At 35.5% G+C, this 25,902-nt stretch overlaps 1 protein-coding gene and 1 long non-coding RNA gene across 2 annotated transcripts in view; both read left to right on the top strand.

The window, feature by feature from the left end:
- Positions 1 to 25,902, top strand: part of LOC123660980 (dopamine D2-like receptor) — a 74,933-nt gene that overhangs the window by 16,707 nt on the left and 32,324 nt on the right. Inside the window, exon 2 of the mRNA XM_045595995.1 lies at positions 22,864 to 22,973. Within this exon, the coding sequence (XP_045451951.1) occupies positions 22,864 to 22,973 (110 nt within the window). The remainder of the gene's footprint in view (positions 1 to 22,863; positions 22,974 to 25,902) is intronic.
- Positions 12,040 to 15,342, top strand: LOC123660797. The gene is made up of 2 exons (XR_006744247.1): positions 12,040 to 12,130; positions 15,074 to 15,342. It is a non-coding gene; the product is annotated as an uncharacterized LOC123660797 (long non-coding RNA).

The raw sequence follows: 25,902 nt of genomic DNA, 5'->3' as shown, positions 1-25,902 counted from the left end.
ATACGTTCACATGTGTTAGAGTGCTGAAAAATGGGTCTCACTCTCATCAACTTATTATTTTAACTTTAAAAGCCACTATACTCACTTAGATTGAAAATTCAATAGGGCGGGCTGAAGTCGGTGAAAAGCGTATTTTTTTTTGTATCACATGATTATTGATTTTTGTGTTCGTCAATTTTTATACCTTATATACCGTCGGCCAAAAAAGTGGTGTGCCACACTAAGGTTGAATACCGCTTGCAGATTCATAGGTGATAAAGATTAGTTTCGCTTGCAGATCGATCTGACAACTTCTTTTGCCGTCATTATCTGATTATAGACAACGATATTATTTATACCTAATAGAGTTTAAAATGTCATGTATAATAATGACGTATGAATACTTATCAATTAGGTTTACGTCATTATTATATGTCTCTTTCAATAATATCTTTTAATAACGAGCCTTGTTGTAATTTTCGATGACCAGCAAACTAAATCAAAACTGGTACACCCTTTCTTGGCCGACCGTACATGTTCACACAAATATAACATTTTCTCTGTCTGTCCAGCTGTACGACATTCTTTCCTGACTAGTGTAGTCAAGTCAATAAGTTCAAAAACGTGTTAAATAGATATAAAACTCCAGAAAATATGAGCCATAGTTCATTCGATCCGGAATGACGTCTAGAAAAATGGCTCTGAAGGATCTAGCAACCGAAAAATTGCAAAAGTTAGTAACCAAATAAGTTGGAAAAATTAATTTTGGTTTTCGTCGATAACTCTGAAACTGTTAACATTTAAGGAATTTTAATAACGCTCTTTAAAGAGGAGGAACTTTTCGATAAAAATATCCACCTTTCGGAGTTCTATCTCTATTATTTATAATTTACCTTTCACATTGAAAAAAAGGCTCAGTAAGCGCTGCCACCAAAGCAAGTACGTCTTTAATTATTTTTTTTGAGTTGAATATTAATAGTAAAATTCAAGAAAATTCTAGTGTATTTTAAACACTTGAATAAATTAATTTCCGTTGAACAATTTTTCCCAACCTCCGTCTTCATTGCAGATAATAAAAAATGTTTAAATAATTCCTTTATAAATTTTTCGCTTCTTGGAGCCTTTCTTATATATATATACTCAATAGAGATATGTGTGTGTAATATGTTTATAATTATTACGTGTATTTTGTTTATAATTATTTTTTACTTAGGAAAAAATGAATTTTCTTATTTTAACATACAAAAAATACAAATAGTATTAACGTTATTTGTAACAGGCAGTTGAAACATTTGTTAAAATATTAACTTTAATTACTCATTAAATTTATACTTTTAATTCCTGTACATTTTTAAATAAAATAATACATATAAATAATTTTTATAATGGTCTTACGATACACAAACATACTCTTAACTTCACATCACTTCAGCCTATCGCAGTCCACTGCTGGCCATAGGCCTCCACGAGTTCGCGCCAAAAATGGCGTGAACTCATGTGTTTTGCCCATAGTCACCACGCTGGGCAGGTGGGTTGGTGACCGCAGGGCTGGCTTTGTCGCAGCAAAGACGCTGCTGTCCGTCTTCGGCCTGAATATTTCAAAGCCAGCAGTTGGTCGGTTATCCCGCCATCTGTCGGCTTTTTAAGTTCCTAGGTGGTAGTGGAACTGTAATATCCCTTAGTCACCTCTTACGACACCCATGGGAAGAAAGGGGATGGCTGTATTATCTACTGTCGTAACCACACAGCACAACGTACTCTTCAATTTTAGTAAATTACTAAAAATAAATACAAGTAAATTCAAGTTAATTTCACGGAACAGGATCAATACTGTCAAAATAATATTGTCATTTCAAGTTTATTTCATGCTCAGCATGGAGTGTTTACTTAGACGCACAAATTGTAATTAGAATTTCAAATTATCTTAATGATGTTTAGATTGTATTTATTCGTGTACATCTGAGGACCATTTCAAAGCGTTTGTAAATTGAAATGCGACCGATATCGCAAATGCAAAACGTTCGTGTCGATTTCAGGAGGTCCAAATTGAAATATTCAAATGTCTTTGATGTCCACTGTCATGCAAATATCGTCTGAAACAACTTTTAAAGGCTTGAAATATGCTTTTACGTCTAACATAATTTACTGCATGTAAAATTTTGATATGTTTCACGTTTTTTTCTATTGGTTACCGAGTTTAGATGTAAAATGGTCGATGTGTTATGAGTTATAGATTATCATCTCTATATTCTAGGAACGTTTCATAGCTAAATAAAAAGCTTGTGAATATAAGAGCCAATTAGAAAAAAACGAGTGTGCTTTAGACCACACGACTGAAGTAGTTCTTTAGTTTTCAGTAATATTTGAAACGTAACTCTCTTTCTCTCTATCTTCAGTAACTTACATCTCCCTCTTAACTTCCTTAAGCCTCGTCCGGTCACACTTTTTGTAACGCCCTCGTCACGCATTCGCCAGCTTACTCCCTAAGTCAAGCATGCGTAAAGAAGTTTTACTCAATTCTCGACCTGTTTGCAGGATAGCATACAAAGAGTAGCGGTATGTTATGCCTGCGTCTGTGAAGAGGTTAATGGGAATTTATTCTGCGTCTAGTCAATTTCGATATTCATTTCATGGATAGAGTAGCATTTGGTTTAGTCTAGTTTGAGACGATCTACGTAAAATTGCCGGTGTAGGCTGGATGAGGATTGCGGAAGACCGGGTTATCTGGCGCGAACTTGGCGAGGCCTTTGTCCAGCAGTGAACTGCGATAGGCTGAAATGATGATGATGATGAGAAGATTGATAATCGGGGATAGTAATAACGAATAATCTATTAACGCGGCATTTATATATTTATACTAGCATCCCGTCCCGGTTTCGCACGGGTATTTAACAGAAAATTTAAAAATATTTTTTTCCCTAATTTTTGAAACTATAATATAGCCTATGTCACCCGCGGATAGTAAAGATTCCTAACAGTGAAAGAATTCTTCAAACCAGTTCAGTAGTTTCAGAGCCTATTCAATGCAAATAAACAATCAAAGCTTTCCTATTTATAATATTAGTAGTATAGATAAGTATAATAAATTAAATTCCAATGAATGGGTATATTATTTTGACGTTTTTCTTTTATTCAAAGTTCTATGTACATTTCCTTAATGATTTTGTTGTGTCTTTTGTTCGTCCTTATCTGGCGGAGATCGTTCTTCTAATGATAAGAACGCTTTTAGAAGTCTGAGTTCTGTTTGAATGCGCGATTTCTAAACCAAAAAAAAAACAACGAACAACCTTGAACCTGTCGAGAAATTTGTATCGCAATATTTAATTTTTCAAAATGTAATCAGATTATACTTGTATGTAAAGACAATATTCTGAAAATCACAATTTAATTTGCAAAAAAAAATTACACGTGATATCTAGGTCTGTGGGGGGATCTAAAACCTCACTAAATATCACCAGGGGGCTTAGGAAGTCTAAAAGTTGATAAAAATACATCACGTGATTACTGGAAGACCCCTTAGTACTATTATTAGAAAATAATCAAGATAACCGACTTCTAAAAAAGGAGAAGGATCTCAATTCGATTGTATTTTTTTAATGTATGATACTTCAGAACTTTTGAGTGTGTGGGCCGATTTCGTCAATTTTTTTTAATCAAAAGGTGGTACATATCATTTGGTCTTATTTAAATTTATTTGAGATTTAACAACTACTTTTCGAGTTATATAATGCGTTTTTACTTGACTATTTTTTCGTCAACCTACGTTGTATTATGCCGCATAACTTTTTACTGGGTGTACCGATTTTGATGATCTTTAATTTAATCGAAAGCTGATATTTATCATGTGGTTACAATTTTATCGAGATCTGATCACAACTTTTTGAGTAAGTAGTAGAGTACTTTTCGATATAATTGAAGGCGGTTTTTTTTTGTTTGTGAGCAAAAACAATTTTTTTTAATTATGCATAAAAATATGTTAAATCAGTAAAAAAACACAATACACACTACCATATATTTGACACATATACGCATAATACTCTTTTGTTAATTGTTTATATGTCTTTGACAACAGGTCGAATTTCGACCACTAGGCGACCACTAGTAAAGTCAAATGGTTCATATAATTCAGTTGGCATTTAGTCGATACGAGTCAATTAGACCTAACTCAATTATAATACATCTAAAGTCAATTACCGGATTCAAAAACATTACAACCTATCCCCTTTTATACGGGATGTTATCCTCGGTTACCGTAATTATAGTGAAAAGGAAAATTTGATACTTGTTGTTGTTCTGCTCTTAGCAAACGATTAAAACTTATTTATGATGCTAAAGTTATTTTAATTTTAAACACCCGTATAAAAGAATTGTTTTAATGAACCATAACGTGATATTGTTAGATTACTACAGATTGGAGTGTATGACTTTACTCGCATAGTTTTTCATACGAGTTGTATAGAAAAATTTTATTACATAAGAACTTTAACTTTTATTACATAGGAACATAATCATTATCATTATCATCAACATTACAGCCTATACAGTCCACTGCTGGACATAGGCCTCCACAAGTTCACGCCAAAAATAACGTGAACTCATGTGTTTGAACATAAACAATGCATAAATTATAAATATGAATTCTTACAATTTAATAATAACATTAACATAAAAGAATATAATAAAAAAAGACTAGGGCACACAGAGACAGCAATAAAAGAAAACAGGCCAACTAGGTTACTGCCTCAACATTGTTTATGACAGCAAAAATACCTACTTAATACTATTTGAACTGTTGAACACCTATTAGTACTAAGTGGAGAGGTACGTTTAAACACTCTATTCCTTAAGATATATATATTCCAATTATAACAAATGTATTGGATTAGACATCTATTTATTGAGAAAGTTTTATTAGTTGTTATTAGAACAAACAATTAATAATCAAAGAAATAAGATTTTTAATATAGGCACCTGCGTTCTATAACAAATTGCTTTTGCTTGGTGTTGTTTTTAGTTTCATATAATCTTCCTAAAAATATTCAATTATAAAGAGAATTCATTAATATTTCACGAAACTATTAGAAACTAAATTCAATCCACAAAAATCATTAAAACTTTTGGACAAACTATTTTTAGGATAAGTAATTTTGTTTCTAATATGTAAAGTGATCTATTCGCTTAAATAGATATCGAATAAAATACCCATTAACATACGTTATAAACTAAAAAAATGAGAAAAACAAAACTTTCACTTTTACTTGACATTCATTTAGTGGATAAAGTCGTTCCAACGCTTTTAAATTCTGCGCCAGTAAAGATTTCTTATAACCGTTTCACACCTGAAGAACTTTTCATTTCAATGAACTAGATCACTTTTATGAAAGGCGTTCGAATATCTTTATGACGAAATTCAACTGACTTCAGTTATGTTCTCTTATTCAACGAACTTTCGAAAACGACGTACTCGTAATTAAAAGATTTCCAAGACAAACGAAACGTTTTTTTTTTTTTAATTGAAACTTCGTTTGCTGCATGAGGGGTAAAATCTTTACAGATCTAACGCGTCACGGCGTCACGATTTTTAAGCGTTCATACCACGTTGAATACATCGATTCCAGTCCGATCACCGAAGTTAAGCAACGTCGGGCGCGGTCAATACATGGATGTGTGACCCCTTTTTTATTTGTTTTTTTTAACCTACTTCCAAAAAAGGGGGAGGTTCTCAATTCGACTGTATTTTTTTTATGTATGTTTTGACTGGGTGGAGCGATTTCGACAAATTTTCTTTTAATCGAAAGATGGTGTGTGCCAATTGGTCCCATTTAAATTTATTTGAGATCTAACAACTACTTTTCGAGCTATATCTAATAATGCGTTTCTACTTGACGCTTTTTTCGTCGACCTACGTTGTATTATACCGCATAACTTTCTACTGGATGTACCGATTTTAATAATTCTTTTTTTTTTTTTGTTGGAACGGAGATATCCCTAGTTTGGTATCGTAATAAGGAAACTAGGATCTGATGATGGGATCCCAGAGAAATTGATGGAAATTCTTGAAAATCCGCAATAACTTTTTACTGGGTGTACCGATTTTGATAATTCTTTTTTTTTGTTGGAAAGAAAATATCCTTAGTTTAGTACCATGATAATCAAACTAGGATCTGATAATGGGATCCCAGAGAAATCAAGGGAACTACTTGAAAATCCGCAATAACTTTTTATTGGGTGTACCGATTTTAATAATTTTTAATGTGTTCTGATGTTTGTCATGTGGTCACGTATAAATTTCATTGAGATCTGATAACTACTTTTTGAGTAATCTTTGATAACGCGCAGTTACTTAAGTATTTTTTCGTCGATCTACGTTGTATTACTCGTCGATGTAATTGAAGTCGGTTTTTTTTCGTTTGCGAGCAAACACAATTATTTAATTAGTTTCCCAAAGAAGTTTTACTTCTGACATGTGTACTTTGTACGCACGCAATTATTCATATACAAACTAGACTTAGTCCTAATAAGTCTGAAAGCATGAAATTTTAAACAGGATATAAAACTCCTCGTGCCTCGTGCAATGTAGGTGATTATTTAGGTATAAGATACTGACTTGTTGTTGTAAAGGATCATAACCTAATCTCCTGAGATGCTCCAGAGGCTAGTTAAATACCTAAGCTTTAGATTTTCTCAGTAAACGTACATCTTTTCTCGGGTTTGCTTATACTTGTGACAAGTATTGGCAATTATGTAACGAATAGTTACTGACAATTTATTTTGTAGCCACGATTATTTGTGTCTGTAACTGTTTGGTTGCAAATTTATCAGTTTCCCGCATGCTACTTGCCTTCATCATTATTACAGCCTATACAGTCCACTGCTGGACATAGGCCTCCACAAGTTTACGCCAAAAATAACGTTAACTCATGTGTTTTGCCCATAGTCACCACGCTGGGCAGACGGGTTGGTGACCGCAGTATTGGCTTTGTCACACCGAAGACGCTGCTGCCCGTCTTCGGCCTGTGTATTTCAAAGCCAGCAGTTGGATGGTTATCCCGCCATCGGTCGGCTTCTTAAGTTCCAAGATGGTTATGGAACCTTGTTATCCCTTAGTCGCCTCTTACGACACCCATGGGAAGAGAGGGGGTGGCTAAATTCTTTAGTGCTGTAGCCACACAGCACTCTACTTGACTTACTATTTCGTATACCGTTTTAGTGCCTATCTAACTGGATGCGTTAACGCATAACATGCGGGTGGAATTCCATTCACTAACTTGAGTTGTGTTACAATATTACATTATAATTCGAATCAGTCAATTAAATTGTACAGTTGATGAGCTCATGTCGACAAACAAGCTTACGACTTACCTGATGGTAAGCGATTACCGTAGCTTATAGACGTCTACAACACCAGAAGTATCGTAAACGCATTGCTGACCCTATAACCCCCCTAATTATATAAAACTAGGTTAGTAAACAAACGTACGATTCACTTGATGGCAAGCGGTTACAGTAGCTTATAGAAGTTTGTAACACCAGAAGCATCGCAAGTGCATTGTTGACCCTATCCCCAATTCCCCTCTGGAGCTATGGTCAACTTACTCACTACAGGAACACGACACTGCTTAAAAGCGGTATTAGTTAGCTGTGATCTTCTGTAAGGTCGAGGTACTACCCCAGTCGGGCTGCTCCATATTTTGAGCAGGAATTTTCCTGTTGTGCCCTACCTCAGCTTAAGTTAATATATACAAAAGTCACGATCAAACCTTATCATCGCTCCAATTTTCAGATGAATTACTATTTATACTTATTTCTCTAATTCCTCTAATAAAGCTGAGCCCTTTGTTATAAATTATCGTAGTATATAAAGCATTTGAAGCCACAAGAAATATTTAGTTCATTTCACACATGAACTATTTCATTGTTTCTCTAAGTTCTCCGGCAAGTTAGTTACTAACTTACTTGCTTAGATTAGTTTGTATAAGACGTTAAATATTAGTGCCGGAGCTTGCGATCAAGTTTGATACAATTAGATGATGTAACAAAATCCTCGAAAGTTAATAATTTATATAACTCATATTTATAGGACTTGAATGCTTCCTTCGTAATCACTTTTTTTTTTTCACACACACAGAAGTAAATTTAGAATACATGTTTTGTTGCGTGTGCCTGTGTAAATGTAGACATGATATCCTGTATGTAAACGTAGGTAAAACATGCATAGGGTCGGCAACGTTCTTAATATAATAATATTGATCACTACTAATGATGATATATGATAATATACTTAATATAATAATATTGATGACTGTAAACGCTTACCAAGGGAAACGCGTGCTTATTTTTCACTTTATGGTAATTAAAAATAAACACGTATTATAATATTTTGATACACTTTTTTTCAAAAATTCGATAAATAAAAATATAATTTAATTAAATAAATAATAATTTTTTAATCGGTCACCAACCCGCCTGCCCAGCGTAGTGACTATGGGCAAAACACATGAGTTCACGCCATTTTTGGAGCGAACTTGTGGAGGCCTATGTCCAGCAGTGGACTACGATGGGCTGAAGTGATGATAATTTAATTTTTGATCGACTCAAAAAGGAGGAGGTTTTCAACTCGGTTCACATTTTTTTATGTGTTTACACCGATGACGACGAAATTTCTTATCCGATTTACGTAATTCTTTTTTTTATACGAATAATTGCCATTATTTTCATTTTATGAGCATTTTTGTTTACTTGGACGATATAATTGTCACGATATTTTAAGTACGGATCTTATTAGGTCCTATTGTTGTTTATAAAAAACCTATAACCTATGAACAGTAAAACGTAAAAAAAAAGTTTATTTCAAAAAACCGACTTCAAAAACTAAAAAGCAAATAACTACTCAATAAAATTTTATTAATATTAACATTATCAGACTCCTTAAACTCAATCTTCTATACTTGAAAACGTAGTTTAATACTACTAAACTTACTATGGTAGTTAGTAGTTCTAACTTAGTTTAGAAATCACGCAAAGGGTAAAGGGTATAACAAAACATTTAGTATCATTGAAGAAACATTTTGGTCCACAGTTCGTAAATGCTACAGTTCATAATCGTTATAAACATTTGTGGGGCATAAATGTCTCGCCTTGAGCTACCTCCAGCGCTTGATTCCCAAACGCCGTCGGCCATTTTGTTCTGTACTTCAATTACTGTGACTTTTTTGTTTACGCATACAGATTATAAACCGTCATGATGTCATCTGCTCTTTTGCTGAATTTAAATGCTTTATTTCGCTTAACTGTGACCACTGCGCCACTGCATGATCTATTATTGACAAATCGAAGTTTTATTACATTACATTACATTTTTTATTACACGCAGATAAGTAAATATATGCTTTTTTGTCTACACAACCTACTCATAATTGCAAAATTAATCAAAAGCTTTAAAATCATTAAAACTACCATCCACATCCTACGAAACTCTGACTATTATTATGTAACAAAATCGCAAACCACATTTGTCTTTCTGTTCGGCTATAACTTCGGAGCTTTTAAGTGAGCTTCGATGCGGATCGGAACGATGTAGGTTTACTATGATAATGTGCTATTCACATCGGCACAAATGTCGGCTATGTCTTATAAAACTTCGTCTGCTATTTTGACTTCCAAAAAGCAATAGGTTCTCATTATTTATATTTTTTTACAAATATTTCTTCCCGGTTTGGATTTCTGTCCTTATGGGACTCCTCACCGTCCCTCATAGAGGACTTTAAGCCATCGGTCCCGGTTTTTATCATAAATTTCTGATAGCGATCGTCACTCATAATAAGTAACAATTCCGCAAACCCGCATTGGAGCAGCTAGTGGATTAAGCTCCAATCATTCTCCTACACGGTCAACTTTACAGAAGATCGATACGATATGACTCAACCTGTAACATTCCATTGGTACACTGCACCATGCACTTACTTTTACTCCGTTTACAACATACTGATTCAATTCCCAAATTTATATTTTAGTATAATAGATGGAAAAAAGTTAATTAAAACTATTTAAAGCTATTCAAAGTAATCAATTAAAAATAGATGCCATTAACTGATGACACCATGTGATTTGTAAAGGTAAAGAGTTAAAAAATTATAGTTTAAAAAAACTAAAAAAACCACGCTTTTATAGCTAATCGAACTAAAAAGTTTAAAAATATTTTTTTATTACAAAGAGTTTATATTACTGTAACGCCACACCATATTGCCTAGCCGAGCCTTATGACGCCACGCCATAGCCAAGCGAAGCCAAGCCAAAGCCAAAGCCATACGGTTCGATAACGATCTTCCGGTTGTGAGTGACATTACGTTCCACCGCCAAATAAAGAGGGTATAAATGAGCCGATTGTTGATTTATGTGATTATTCTTGTGTTAGCATTCAAATAAGTAGAAACGCTGCCAGTTTGTATAAGTGATTTTTAATAAAGTAATAATTGTATAAAGTGCTTTAAGTGTTTGTTTTACCTCTGCCGTTTTACTCAGAAGCGGGATAATGAAACGTAATCGCCCTAATGAAGCCGGCAACAGAGTCCGACCGCCTGGATGGAGTGAGCAAGAACAATATACCAGCGAAGATGAAGAATGTCCGTCACCACCCGCAAGAAAATTATTAAAGTCCTTGCTAGAGAACAAAGTTGAAAGAGCTATACGCGAACTTAATGAAGAAAGCGTACCACTTGGTAATTTTAAAGATCATCGCGCCGCGTCCCTCATACCAGAATTTGACCCCGATGGAGAAGATTGCACAGTATCAGCATGGTTAAAGAAGATTGATCAGTTGGGTGACATACATGGCTGGGATGATAAAGTAAAAGCCTTTCACTTACAAGACAAACTTCGCGGGCAAGCTCGAAAGTGGTACAACAGACTCGATGAATATAACTATACTTGGAATGAGTGGAAACATTTGTTGGTACGAGCTTTTCCCAAACATCGCGATTATAGTGCTTTATTAGACGAAATGATGCATAGAAAAAAGTTACCGAACGAGACAATGACGAAATACTATCAAGATAAAATCGCCATGTGTTTTCGCTGCAATCTTTCTGATGCTGCCAGTGTCTCGTGTATAATCAGAGGATTACCGACTTCACTACAACCGAATGCACGTGCTTTCCAATGCCAGCGTCCGGATGAACTTTATGAGGCATTTCTCTGTTCCCTCGATGATTATCGTTCACCAGTATTCGAAGTACGCGCACCAATCAAGGATACTAAGCAAATGTTCACCGCTGATAAAAAAGTTAATCCTGAAATCGATCCTTGTCCGCGTTGCAAGAAGACAGGTCACATTTTACGAAATTGTACGCTACCTGATCAACGAGTTTGTTTTAAGTGCGGTCGGCAAGGTCATATTGCCTCCCGCTGTTCAAGTATATTAACTTCACAAGCCAAACCGAACCTTGAATCTGATAGCAATACCAAGGAAATCAGAATAGTGCAAAATTATAACGAAATTTATAAGAAAGTTGTGAAGGTCAACGGAATTTTTCTAAAGTCATATATAGATACGGGTAGTCAAGTGAATGTTATAAATTCTCAAATTGTTTCTCTTTTGTCACTGAAAGTTTCACCTACCAACACTATTCTAAAAGGTTTTTCTGGTGGTTTACTTACAAGCCGCGGGGAAGTACAATTTGATTTAGAAATCGATAACACTGTAGTACAATGTACTGCACATGTTACAGAAATGGATATGCAAGACATTCATTTATTAATTGGACAACCAATTATAAACGCTGATCACATATCACTTGTGGTGACAAATGGGACGGCTACGCTAAGAGTGGATTCTGGTCCTTTAACTGGATTTGATGTAGTGGAAAAAGTTAACAAGTTTAAAGTGGTGACTTCAAGCAAGGAATCTCTACCACCCGGTGCCTCAATCATCAAAGTTAGAGTGCTGGGTAATACGTCCGGGAACGATGTTTGTACAACGCCACGGCACTATGAACTGCAGGGCGTGTCCTACATGTTACCAGCGACCTTGCTCCGAGGTAGCGAGGGTTACATTAAGGTTGTCAACACTGGGACCGTCAATGTTGACTGGGAAGCCGGCGAGATTTTAGCTCGAGCCGAGAGCTATGACGAATTAGCCAGTCAGCCTAGCCAGGTGAGTCAAGCCAAGCCATTTTTATCCAACTTGCCTGCTACTTCACCAAATAATAGAAAATGCTTAATGACTTCTACTTACAATATAAATAATGTAAATTCGCCTGCCTCCATCTTTACGGTGAACCAAATATCTAGTATTCACATAGGCGGTGTACCTATTTGCGAAATTAGTATGGGAAGTTTAAATGAAAACGAGCGTAATAGTTTAATAAATTTATTGCTACAGTATAAACATACCTTTGCAAATAATACGAAAGATCTTGGTTGTACAAACATAATACAAATGAAAATAAAACTTACTACGCAGCAACCAATATATCGTCAACCTTATAGGTTATCGCATACTGAGCAACAAATAGTTAATTCCAAAGTCCATGAATTATTAGATGCTGGTATTATAAAAGAGTCCGAGTCAAATTATGCCTCTCCGGTTATCTTAGTCAAGAAAAAGAATGGTGATAGTAGATTATGTATTGATTATCGTGCTCTTAACGCTATCACTATTAAAGACAGATATCCATTGCCTAACATTGACGATCATATTTCTAAATTAGCCGGTAAGAAATATTTTACTAGTCTTGATATGGCCCAAAGTTATCATCAGTTATTAATGGCACCAGAGGACACTCACAAAACTGCTTTTATTACACCTCAGGGTCAGTACGAATATTTACGTGTTCCATTTGGCTTAGCAAATGCACCATCTGTTTTTATGCGCGTGGTTAGCAAAATTGTTAATCCGATTCGTTGTACACAGAGTGACAGTTCACGTCATGAGATTCTCGCCTTTTTAGATGATTTACTTCTACCCTCAATAGATTTTATTTCGGGTTTAAGAATGTTAGAAGCGGTATTACAAAAATTTCAATCGGAAAATTTAAAATTAAATATGAAAAAGTGCTCTTTTTTTACAAGATAAAGTAACATATTTAGGACATGAAATTTCTCAAGACGGGATTAAACCTGCAGAGCCAAAGTTGATTGCGGTTTCACATTTTCCTATACCTAAGAATGTACATGAAATACGTCAATTCATAGGACTTTGTAGCTATTTTCGAAAATTTATTAATAAGTTCGCGATTATCGCCCGCCCTTTGACAGAACTAACAAAGAAAAATGTACCGTGGGTATGGGGTGATAAACAAATTGATAGTTTTAATGAATTAAAGAAATGTTTGTGCTCTAAACCAGTTTTAGCTTTATATGATTCTACTTTAAATACAGAAATACGTACCGATGCGTGTAAGTTAGGCATAGCGGGTATATTATTCCAGCTGCAGCTTGACGGAACCCTACGTCCGGTCATGTATTTTAGCCGAGTAACTTCTAGAGAGGAAACTATGTACCATGGCTATGAGTTAGAGACGTTAGCGGTCGTGGAATCTTTGCGTAAATTCAGAGTGTACGTTATAGGTAAACACGTAAAAATAATCACTGACTGTACTGCCGTCCGTGCCACTCTTACTAAACGAGATATTATTCCCCGTATCGCTAGGTGGTGGTTGCTAATACAAGAGTACGATATTAGTGTAGAATATAGACCCGGGGAACGAATGAAGCATGTGGATGCGTTAAGTAGAAATCCTATTGATGCAGTAAATATTAATCGCCTCGAAATCTCGGATTGGTTCTATACGATTCAGTATCAGGATGATAAATTGAAAAGCATAATCGATCAACTAAACTCTAAGTCTGCTGGGCCCGATATAGTGAATAATTATGTAATATTAGATAACAGATTGTATAGAAAAACGCTCAACGGCAATCGCCTCGTAGTTCCTGGGGCGGCAAGGTGGAAGATCGTTCAAATGCACCACGATGAAATAGGCCACGTAGGATTAAAACGTTGTACAGATCTAATTAAAAATGAATTTTGGTTTCCTAAAATGACACGGTTTATTCGAAAGTATGTAACATCTTGTTTGCACTGTGCTTATGGTAAGGGGGAATACGGTAAAAAGGAAGGTATGTTACACCCGATTCCCAAGCCAAATGAACCCTTTAGAATGGTCCATATCGACCATTTAGGCCCTTTCTGTAGAACTAATAAAGGTCACGAATACATGTTGGTTATAACGGACGCATTTTCGAAATTTGTAATCGCAGAACCTACTAGGACAGTCAATTCGGTAGAAACATTAAGAGTACTCAAAAGAACATTTTCATTATTTGGTTATCCAGATAGAGTAGTGACGGATCATGGTAAAGCTTTTACCAGTAGGTATTTTAAAAAGTTCGCGATAGACAAACAGTTCAAACATACATTAAATTCAATTGCGTGTCCGCGTGCTAATGGACAAGTTGAACGCACTAATCGAACTATACTAAATGCTCTACGCACCACTGACCCTAGTGAAGCAGCTAATAACTGGTCTAACTGCCTCCCCGACGTTATTTGGGGTATAAATAATACCGTAAATGATACTACTGGTTTTAAGCCCTACGATTTGATGTTTGCACGTGATGGTAGGCCAGTGTGTGATGTAACGATTCCAGATCAGGTATCAGAGTCAATTCAGTCTAAGCGCGAAAAGGCCAGTGCACGTATTGATAAGGCCACCGCTAAGATGAAGCGAAACTTTGACAAACGCCGCAAAAGGAGTCATATTTACAAAAAGGGAGACTTGGTTCTATGGAGGCAGGCGCCTACAAGTAGTGCTGCTAAGGTTAACACTAAACTAGATGACTTATATTCAGGCCCTTATATTGTAACTAAAGTTATAGGTAACGATAGGTATAGAATTAGGAGCATAAAGGGGTTAAGAGGCTACAAAAACTTTACTGGGTTAGTTTCCGCTTACTCTTTGCGACCCTATCGTAGTGTAGCCCTAGTGTCAGATAGCGCGAGCAGCTCTGACGACCAACTAGAAACTGAAGATCTTATTGACCTTCTAGAAAGCTAATTGACAACGTCTTCCCATTGCGGGAGCAATTGTTTCAGGATGGCCGACTGTAACGCCACACCATATTGCCTAGCCGAGCCTTATGACGCCACGCCATAGCCAAGCGAAGCCAAGCCAAAGCCAAAGCCATACGGTTCGATAACGATCTTCCGGTTGTGAGTGACATTACGTTCCACCGCCAAATAAAGAGGGTATAAATGAGCCGATTGTTGATTTATGTGATTATTCTTGTGTTAGCATTCAAATAAGTAGAAACGCTGCCAGTTTGTATAAGTGATTTTTAATAAAGTAATAATTGTATAAAGTGCTTTAAGTGTTTGTTTTACCTCTGCCGTTTTATTACAGTAGTAGAAGATCGGACAATCAATCATAATTAATTACTTCAAAATAAAATTAGAGTAAAATTTAAGTTATTAAGAGAATAATTCAATTCAGAGTAAAAAACGTGGGGTGCATTTTACTATATTTTCATAACTTTTTACTATGTTTTTATAACTCTCCGCACATAGATAGTTGCAGGTAGAATAATTGTTATGTTTAATATATCAAGCAAATATATAAGCAATGGACGTACAGAATGGTTCAGATTGGTTGTTGCGTACTCCTATATCATAAGGATATAGACATGTGTAGGGTGTTTTTTTTCAATTTAGTTTTTTACCTAACTTTTGATCATTATTTTTTATACAACTCGGCAAACAAGCATACTCTTGAGTTATGCCTCCCCTGATGGTAAGCGGCTGCCGTAACTTATAGACGCCTGCAACACCAGAAGCATCGCAAATGCGTTACCGACCTTACCACCAATCCCCACCAGGAGCTCTGGTCACCTTACTCACCAAGGAACACAACACTTAAAAGCAATATTCATTAGCTGTGATCTTCTATAAGGTCCAGGTACTTCCTCAGTCGGGCTTCTCTGAATTTTGTGCAGAACATTTCCTGCCATGCCCTAGCTTCGTAGAAATATATGACTATCTCAGTTTAAGGGTATAAGGCAATGTTTTACCTAACTACTCATTCCTGCTTTGTTAAGAATCTGTAGTAAAATGTACAACAAAGGAACGAAAATTTCGTAAATATTTAAACAGTGTAGAAACTTCCTAAGGGTTGTCGGACAGTGTTTTATGTAAATATGTTTGCGCAACACACTAAAGTCACTGAAATCTTAAGTAAAACAGTTTAACAAAGCACAAGTAATTAATATTTCATGAAAATGTTACATGAAAATTTTAATTAATTTTCTCTTGTATGATGAGGAGAAAAAGTTTAATATAACTGTATTACTTAAGGAAACTTTGACAACGCTTATGGTCCGTCTCATGGTACACAGTTACCGTAGCTTATGGGTGGCTGCAACTCCAGGAGCAATGTTGCTACCCTTAGAGCTTTCCTAAAACAAAACATCCCGAGGAGTTCCAGCTACATTACTCACCACTGCAACACTTACTTGAGATCAGTGTAATGTGGCTGTGATCTTCTGTACCGTTCTGATCGAGTGGTGCGTGTAGTCACCTAAAATACCGATAATTTACGGGTTCGGTTACCGCTCGGGATGGATACATGTATTTGTACAAATATTTCTTTCCGGTTTGGATGTCTGTTCTTGTGTGTCCCCACTATGTGTCAGAGAGCATGGTAAGCCTTGTGTCCCGGTTGTTATCATAAATACCTGATAGCGATCGTAGGGATCGTACCCACCAACCCGCAGTTTAGCACGGTGGTGTTGAAAGAGGCCTATGCCCAGCAGTGGGATGTTACAGTCTGAATCGTATCGTATACATCTTCTATAAGGCTAAAATCGGGTGGATCCAGATCCGGAGCAAGATATAGTATTAACCTCTCATCATCATCATCATCATTTCAGCCTATTACAGTCCACTGCTGGACATAGGCCTCCACAAGTTCGTGCCAAAAAATAGCGTAAACTCACGTGTTTTGCCCATAGTCACCACGCTGGGCAGGCGGGTTGGTAACAGGGCTGGCTTTGTCGCACCGAAGACGCTGCTGCCCGTCTTCGGCCTGTGTATTTCAAAGCCAGTATTTGCATGGTTATCCCACCATCGGTCGGCTTTTTAAGTTCCAAGGTGGTAGTGGAACTGTGTTAACATCTAATATCTTTTTATCGTTAAATTAGTCGCTTCAGCTTCGTTCCCGGTTGTTATCATGTACACCTGATAGCGATCGTTACTTATAGTAGGGAATATTTCCGCCAACCTGCATTGGAGCAGCGTGGTGGATTAAGGTCTGATCCTTTTTCTACGTAATTAGTACATAATTATATAAAAATAACAAAAGTGAAATAAATGCAAAAGTATGTATATTTAAATGAATCTTCAGGAACTTCGACTTGTTTGTATTGGAGCTCCTGGAACTAGTAAATATGCAAGTACATCACGGATATATCGGTTGACACTGGTGATTATGGTACAGATCAGAACCAGTAGCGATTTAATTTTAAATTATAACGATTATATATTGCAAATATTATATAATGGATAGTGCTTTTGAAGCATAATTACGTTTGTTGCGTTGGTAGAACATATTCCTATGAAAAGTAACAGGATAGAAACTAGATTAGTATAGATTAGTGTAACGGGCCAGACGGGCCAGATGGGCCAGGCGGGCAGGCGGGCAGGCGGGCAGTTTCAAAATAAAATTCTTACTCTGCAAAAAAATATAAAAAATCACGTCAATTTAATATTATACATGAATATATTTAACATATTTAAACATTTGAAGATCTATGTATTTATGTTTCTTCGCTTATCGTTTTTTTACTTTTTTTTCTGCATAGTGAGCGGTCTTACCATCAGTGTAGTGCGTTTCTACCGTCACTTTTTTACTTCCTGTGACGATATCGTATAATGAACTATTGTATATTACCGATAGGCGTGGCTAGAATTATTGTAAACTTATAACTATTTAAAATTGTATTCTTTCTAATACATTTCTTATATACTCTTTTTTTAAATCTTTTATTAAATGGGAGTTTAATCACTTAGTGATTTTGTCACCCTCGTAACATAACTGATACAAAATGACAACAACAAAAACATAGCCATATAACAATGAGTAACATTATACTTAGTTAAAAAAAATACACTGCGGACCAAGAACAAAACCACAGTTATGTGTGATTTGTTTTTGGTCCCCCGCATATCCTAACTTGACACTTACAATATGATTGATCTAACCTTAATTATTCTCTTAGATATACAGCAAATAACATCCTGCACAGAACCCTAGCATCCTCCGAAAAGGGGGAGGCCAAGACGCTGTTGCAAGCCCCTATACATCTAATCTCCAGCCTAGCACTTGTCTTTCCGATACGTTTCGGTCACACTCCATCAACACATGATAAACATCATCAATGACATCACAAACTCATATATTCTTATAGGAATAAACATCTTTGACCTGATATAGTTCAAGTTACAATAAAGCGAAAACCTTCTATAGTGTACGAATTAGGAAGTGAATTCAAAGCAGAACCACTGTTGGAACAAGGGAGACGACCGTGGTACCGACGAAATCGTCTTTGCTCTTGTGCTCATCGGAAACAATACAAGTAAACAAAACTACTTGGATTGACAATTTAATGCGACTATAGTCACTATGCATAAGAAGGTGTTGTACAAGTAAATGTTATGTAAAATAAAAAAGCTAAACTAAAACAATCTGCGTCTGTTATTGAACGTCTGTTCGTCCAAGTTGTGCTGTATAATCTGGAAGTTATATCATAACTAGCTGACTCAGCAAACGTTGTCTTGCCGCTAAACGCTATTTAAAATAGGGGTAGGTGGTAGAAGGGTGAAAATTTAGAGTTGTATGTATTTTTCAACGCCAAATCATAATAAAATAAAAAATAAATAATTTATCTAAAAATTAAAAAAAAGTAGGAATGGACTACCCTTAATATTTAGGGGGATGAAAAATAGATGTTGTTCGATTCTCAGATATACCCAATATGCACACAAAATTTCATGAGAATCGGTCAAGCCGTTTCGTAGGAATTTAACTACAAACGCCGCGGCACGAGAATTTTATATATTAGATTGTTTTCAAATAGAATATATTAAATTATGCAATGTAAAACATATATCTACGTTGACTTGGCTATCTGCAACTAAGCAGTTTTTAAATTTAATACTAGAATAATATAAATATTGAAAAAAATGGATAAGCTTTTTAAATTTATAATAATAGTAACGTAGTCTTTCTTGTATTCCAAAATACAAAAAAGGTTCAAAACTAAAGTTGCATTAAAGCGATCTTAATATTAAAAGGCCAATTTCTATAAAAGACGCAATCTTTGGGCACAAGACACAATAATATAGCAGACGTAGAAAAGCTACTATAGGAACACGTTTTGTATTCCGCATAGCTGCAAAAAGTTTTTTCATTAAATCTTAAAAATTATGAGTTACAAAGTGTGATTAGGTAACTTGACAGCATCGTAAAATGATGTTTATGAAGAGGTCGGTAAAGGTGGAATGGTAATAAAAAATTTAATAGACGAAACACATGACAAATAGCATGGTTATAACTTTTTACGATAAATGCGATGACTAAGACAATTTACGACTTTGGATCTTGAAAACACAGAAGATATGAGATCCAGAAATGACCATATTTCATACATTTGAAGTTTAACAAAAGGTTACTGAGTCATCGCTAAGGGTTTTTTTTCTGCTAAGATAGTAAAAAACATATATTTAAAATTCTGCAGTCACATAAAGTGTGATACATTTTTCCTATGCTTATGAATTTTAAACTTTTTTTTATGAATTATGACTTTCCTTAACTAGCACAAAACTTAGCTATTTAGCTTTCTTACTTCAGTAAATGAAAATTTATAACGCTTGCAAGGTAAATAATTCTAATTTATTGTGTCACGCTACCCTCAGCGGAACAGTTTTTTTTTTTTATAGAAAATCAGGACTGTTTGAAAAAAAATTAGGACATAAATGTTTCTAATCCGGATTTGAAGTTTTCAAGGCAGAAATCAAGGTGTTAAGATAGCTCGATTGGAAATATATGAAGATCCAAAAGAAGGTATCTTGACGTCCTCTTAAAATCCGTCAATTTCGATTTAACATGAAAACGCCATTTCTTTTAACTCAGACCATTGTTGATTCCGAACCACTCTAAAGTTTACTGTGCATACCCATTTATTAATTACAAATGAGAGATAACATTTCGTTCCATTTAGTTGAGTATACATCGAGGACGATTTACTGTCTGATTTACCGGAAAATTATTACTTTTGAAAACGAACCTAAATAACGTATCAGCAATTTTTAAATATATACTACTTATAAAGCATTAATTCCAATTAAATTTCAAATCGGATTAATGTGGTTGTAAGGGTCTATTTCATTGTTTGTGGATAAAATTCATCCAGTATATAAGCTACGAATAAAGTAATGACTAGGGCTACACGCTTGTGAAGTTCCCGGTATCGCAATCTGGTATATCATCGCTTTCTTACCATCCTAGTCCAAAAAGTTCTAAGCCTTCTTCTAAGTTAGGCTCTTTTCCCAAATGTGGTATTGTTATATAATACTAAAAGAGTAAAATTGTAGACTAAGTTATTACAGTAAACAAATATTCGTTAATAGGTATACGTGCTTATCCCGTAGGGTTTTCCCACCTTGTCTCGAAAGGTATGTAAATTTTCATAATCACCTGACAACGATCTTTAGCGCGTGGTTGGTAATTATCGTAGTCTAAGAGGTTCTTAAGGTGAAGTTCAGATGTTTGTCGCGCCTTAATTAATGTTAATTCTTAGTTAATTCGTAATTAATGCTAATTTTAATTTTAATTTTATTTTATTTTTATATCTTTATGTAGAATAATTTGAATACTGTTTTTGTAGTAAAACTTCTTTACGCTTGATTTGGAGAGTAAGCTGGAGAGAGTTACGAAATGTGTAATCCGGAGAGGCTAACGGAGCAAGAGAGAGAGGTGCGAGCACACATTTTCTTTATCTCTTCTTCTTCTTCTTCAGTTAGCTTCTAACTGCAATGTATAATGACAATTTATTATACTGTTAATATTGTTTTTTTTAACATTGTACATTGTGTTGCTCTTCCTATGAAATATAATATATAAATAAATTAAATATTTTTAAAATGTTAGAATAAGCAGTTTTCGTTAAAAACTTCGCTAGCATAAAAATGTCTGATAAGTAGAAAACTGATAAACTAAAGCTCGAGCGATTTCTTTGTATTTTGACACTATTCCTCTGAATGCTGATTGTTCAAAATCTTCCGTTTCCACTTTTTTGTACAACTTCATAGAATGCGTCCTATTTATTAACTGACTTCAAAAAAGGAGGAATTTTCTCAATTCGACCTATATATGTGTGTGTTCGCGGATAACTTCGTCCTTAATGAACCGATTTTGATGATTCTTTGTTTGTTAGAAAGGAGGTACCCCAAGAGTCTTACCGTGATAAGGACAGCAGGATCTGATGATGACATCCCAGAAAAATCGAGGGTGAACCTTCGAAAATCGTAGTGGCGACTAATGCGTTTGTTATTTTATTTTTTCCTTTGTTTACTTTGTATTATTTGCCGATGTAATTGAAGTCGTTTTTTTTTTCGTTTGCTAACAAACAAAATTATAATATATGAACTTTTAATATTTATACGTGTCTTTTTGCATTTACCTTAACGTCATAAGCGTCTAGGATTTTATTTTTATTTATGTAGTTTGACTTAACTTCACAAAACAGAATAGAATATGAGAAACTTTGATGAAGTGACTTCCAGAATCTCATTACATTGTCATTTAATACACATTTGTAAAGTTTATGAAGTACTACTTTAGTCAACAAATCTAATAATTATTCTGATTCAAAATGACTTCAGAATGACGACATGACAGGATACCGACGCATCAATTGCATGTCAGAATTTCAAATCGACAGCAGCGCTAACGAATACGATTTAACGCACTAATTCTGTCTCTTTTGCGTTTTGGTCACAGTGGGGGATTGACATATGATTGATTTAGAATGTATCGTAGTTTAGCGTTGGCAAAATTATGCAAACTACCTATCATTTATTATGATAAAGGGTAGGGGGTACATTTTTAAGGAAATGAACTGCAGCTTAATGTGCAAAAATTTATTAATAATTAATTTATACCAGTTAGTAACGAAATTTATTTCAAAATATATTCTCTCGATTATTTCCTTCATAGCCAATTGTGAAATGACTTGTAAACCACGGTAGACAAAGATCAAAGAAAACTAACCTTCACTTAAAATCGACTCAATCCTTAGACCATCTTAAGTTGTTTCGTAGGAAAGCTTTTAGTATGGGCCATGTTTCAACCGACGTACATCTGTTGCATCCACGACCTTGACGAGTCAGCTTCGATCTGTAACACACGTTAAGTTACCGTGACTAGTTGATAGTGTTATTTTCTGTAAAATAGTCTTTCTGATTTTATGGATCTCAAGTTATTTTCATCAGAATCAATTATATCAATATTAAGTAGGTCTGAGGAACAAAAAAATTTCAGAATCAAAAATACCCGTCATTTAAAAATACTATAATAATCATGTTCAATCTGTATTCTTAAAAAAAAAATTCCAAGTAGGCGTCAAAAGTACTTTTAAGATGTCATTTAACTTTATTTACATTATCTTAAAAATGTAACTACTATTAATGTTAAATTAACACCACCAACCCAAATATACATTCTGCAGACAAGAATCGGGAAGACACTCCATCTTTACTCGTAAAATCTTATAATAATGGTTGAGGATATGCAAATTGATAATTTTAATAGTAACTAATAATCTTTTTTCCAGTTCAATGGCGTGTGGTGTCTACCAGCCCTAGTGTGTGATTGCTACATCGCAATGGACGTCACGTGCTCGACTTCAAGCATTTTCAATTTAGTCGCCATTTCTGTTGACAGGTATGTACTGTGAGAATTTTTACTCTTGATCTAGTTGTTGTTTGTCACTCGAATGACTTACTATTATCGCTACCGACAGTTTTCTTACGGACGAATACCGAATAGTAACTAAGTTGCCTATAGATTTTTCTATGACGGATTGATGGCCGTTAACCGATACCGATGGCCCTCTATAACTTTAACGTACACTCGATTAACAGATTCTAATACTATCAAAGACTAGCTTTTTATTAAATATATAGGTCGGCAAACAAGTGTACGGCTCACCTAATGGTAAGCGATTACCGTAACTTATAAACGCCTGCGACACAAGAAGCGCGTTACCCTAATCCCAATATCCACCAGGATCTCTAGTCACCTTACTCAACACAGGAACACAACACTACTTGAAAGCAATCTTATTTAACTACGACCCTTATAAGGTCAAGGTACTTCTCAGTCAAGCTTCTCCAGGATAATAGGATATATCCTCTGCCCTACCTTGGTTCAATTTATCTCTTACTCACATGAGATGTTGCGCCTCTCGTCTCTGTTACGCTATTTATTAACATTGCTCAGAATACCTTCAATGTTCTGTATTACTGGATCAATTACAGTTTTATTATAACTTATTAGAGCTTAATCCTTAGGAATCGTATTTCACATAAGGCCCCCGGCATGAAAAAAATATGAGTAAAATCTACTAAGCGAATGACCTCGTTATGTTGTTGTTAACGCTATCTAGCGATATAGCGTTACGACGTTTTCTAATAACGCCATCTATTATTATATTGGGTTCCGATAGATGGCGTTATTTGATTCGTTTGTTTACCATTTGATATAGTATTAACATTTTTCTTAAGCTAGTAATAATTATAATAAGTGATGTGCCGGATCGTCAAAAATGTATATCCGCGGATATGGATCCGGATACTGTTATTTAGTGTCAATATCCGCGGATACGGATACGGATCTTTATTTACTAACTCAATCGGCGTCGGCGTGTGACCTGAAAACGATAGTTGACGTCACGCCCGCCGTAACGACGGGTAGAACAGGTTTCAACTTGAATTGCGCGCGTATTTTTTTAAAATGGAGGAGATTCTTAATTCGTCGGTATTTTTTATGTATGCTACCTCTGAACTTTTTACTGAATGGACTGATTTCGATGATTTTTTTTTAATCAAACGGTGGTGCGTGTGACATGGTCCTATTAAAATTTAATTGAGATCTACAAGTACTTTTCAAGTTTGAACGATTACGTATACGTATTTACTGGACTATTTTTTCGTCGATTTACGTTTGTATTATAACGCGTAACATTTCACTGTGTTCACCGATTTTAATAATTCTTCAATCGAAAACTGGTGCTTTTTTTATCATTACAGCCTATACAGTCCACTGCTAGATATAGGCCTCCACAAGTTGACGCCTAAAATAACGTGAACTCATGTGTTTTGCCCATAGTCACCACGCTGGGCAGGCGAGTTGGTGACCGCAGTACTGGCTTTGTCGCACCGAAGACGATGCTGCCCGTCTTCGGCCTGTGTATTTCAAAGCCAGCAGTTGGATGGTTATCCCGCCATCGGTCGGCTTCTTAAGTTCCAAGGTGGTTGTGGAACCTTGTTATCCCTTAGTCGCCTCTTACGACACCCACGGGAAGAGAGGGGGTGGCTAAATTCTTTGGTGCCGTAGCCACACAGCACGTGCTTTTTTTAGTTTCATTTAAATTTGTTCGAGACGTAATGAGTAATCTTTGATGACGCGTATTTATGTAACGGTGCGTATGCGTCGTTGTCGTCACTTATTTTTTCATTAACGTTATTAGAAACTACTTCGATTTGAAATATCGTATATCGTACTGAGCTATATTATCCACTAGAGGGCAGTGACAGTTTATTGTTTATAAATAATTTTAAGATTCTTGTTTTAATCGAAAGCTGATGTTTATCTTGTGGTCCCATTTAAATTTGACCGAGATCTGATAACTACTTTTGTAATTGAAGTCAATTTTTTTTTTTTGCAAGAAGCAATTATTTAGCAATCAGGTCCAGAAAACGTCGGGCATCTAAAAAGCTTAATAAACTGCGATAAAATCCGAAAAAAATGTTTCAATAAAAAGTTATTTGTTTTTCATTTTATTATATTTATAAAAATAAAGTCATAACTTTCTATGTGTAATAGTGATCTTATAAGATAGATTTAGTATCTTTGAGTTCTATATTAGTATGGTAACATACTAGAATATATGTTCGGTAGTAAAGGTGCCAAATATTTGATTTTAAGAAATAAAAAAATACTCTGAATGGGCCAAAACGCCAACACGCCAACAGACCAATACACCAACACGCCAACATACCAATAGGCCAACATGCCAACATGCCAACAGGCCAACACGCCAACAGGCCAACATGCCAACACGCCAACAGGCCAACACGCCAACACTCCAACACTGGGCCAACACGCCAACACACCAACAGGCCAACACGCCAACGCGCCAACAGGCCAACATGCCAACACGCCAACAGGCCAACACGCCAACACTCCAACACTGGGTCAACACGCCAACACGCCAACGCATTTTTTAACACGTTCGCGGACTGTATCATTGTAATTTCTGTTCAAGAACAACAAAAAAAATATATACAAATAGACTTGACGTTACGTACGTCGTGCTGGCATCATATTAAATGTTTTGAAGACTATACGACAGAAACGTCTTATCACGTCGTCGTATATGTTTTATCATTAAAACTACAACTTTTAATATGTTAATGCAGGGACTACTAAATGCAGGGGTGCGGGTAGTTAGTGGGATGTATTGACACGCTGATCCTGTATGTAACGTTGCCGCAAAGTCCTTACTATCCATCATTTTGACATACGCAAATACTTGTTCAATATGACAGTAAAGTTTAGAGTATTTGATATCTTGTGACACAAGGTACAC

The sequence above is a fragment of the Melitaea cinxia genome, chromosome 16, assembly GCF_905220565.1.
Source record: "Melitaea cinxia chromosome 16, ilMelCinx1.1, whole genome shotgun sequence".
In the NCBI taxonomy this organism is placed as follows: Eukaryota; Metazoa; Arthropoda; class Insecta; order Lepidoptera; family Nymphalidae; genus Melitaea; species Melitaea cinxia.
The sequence above is the reverse complement of the archived record's forward strand: the minus strand, read 5'-3'. Positions and strand labels throughout refer to the sequence as shown.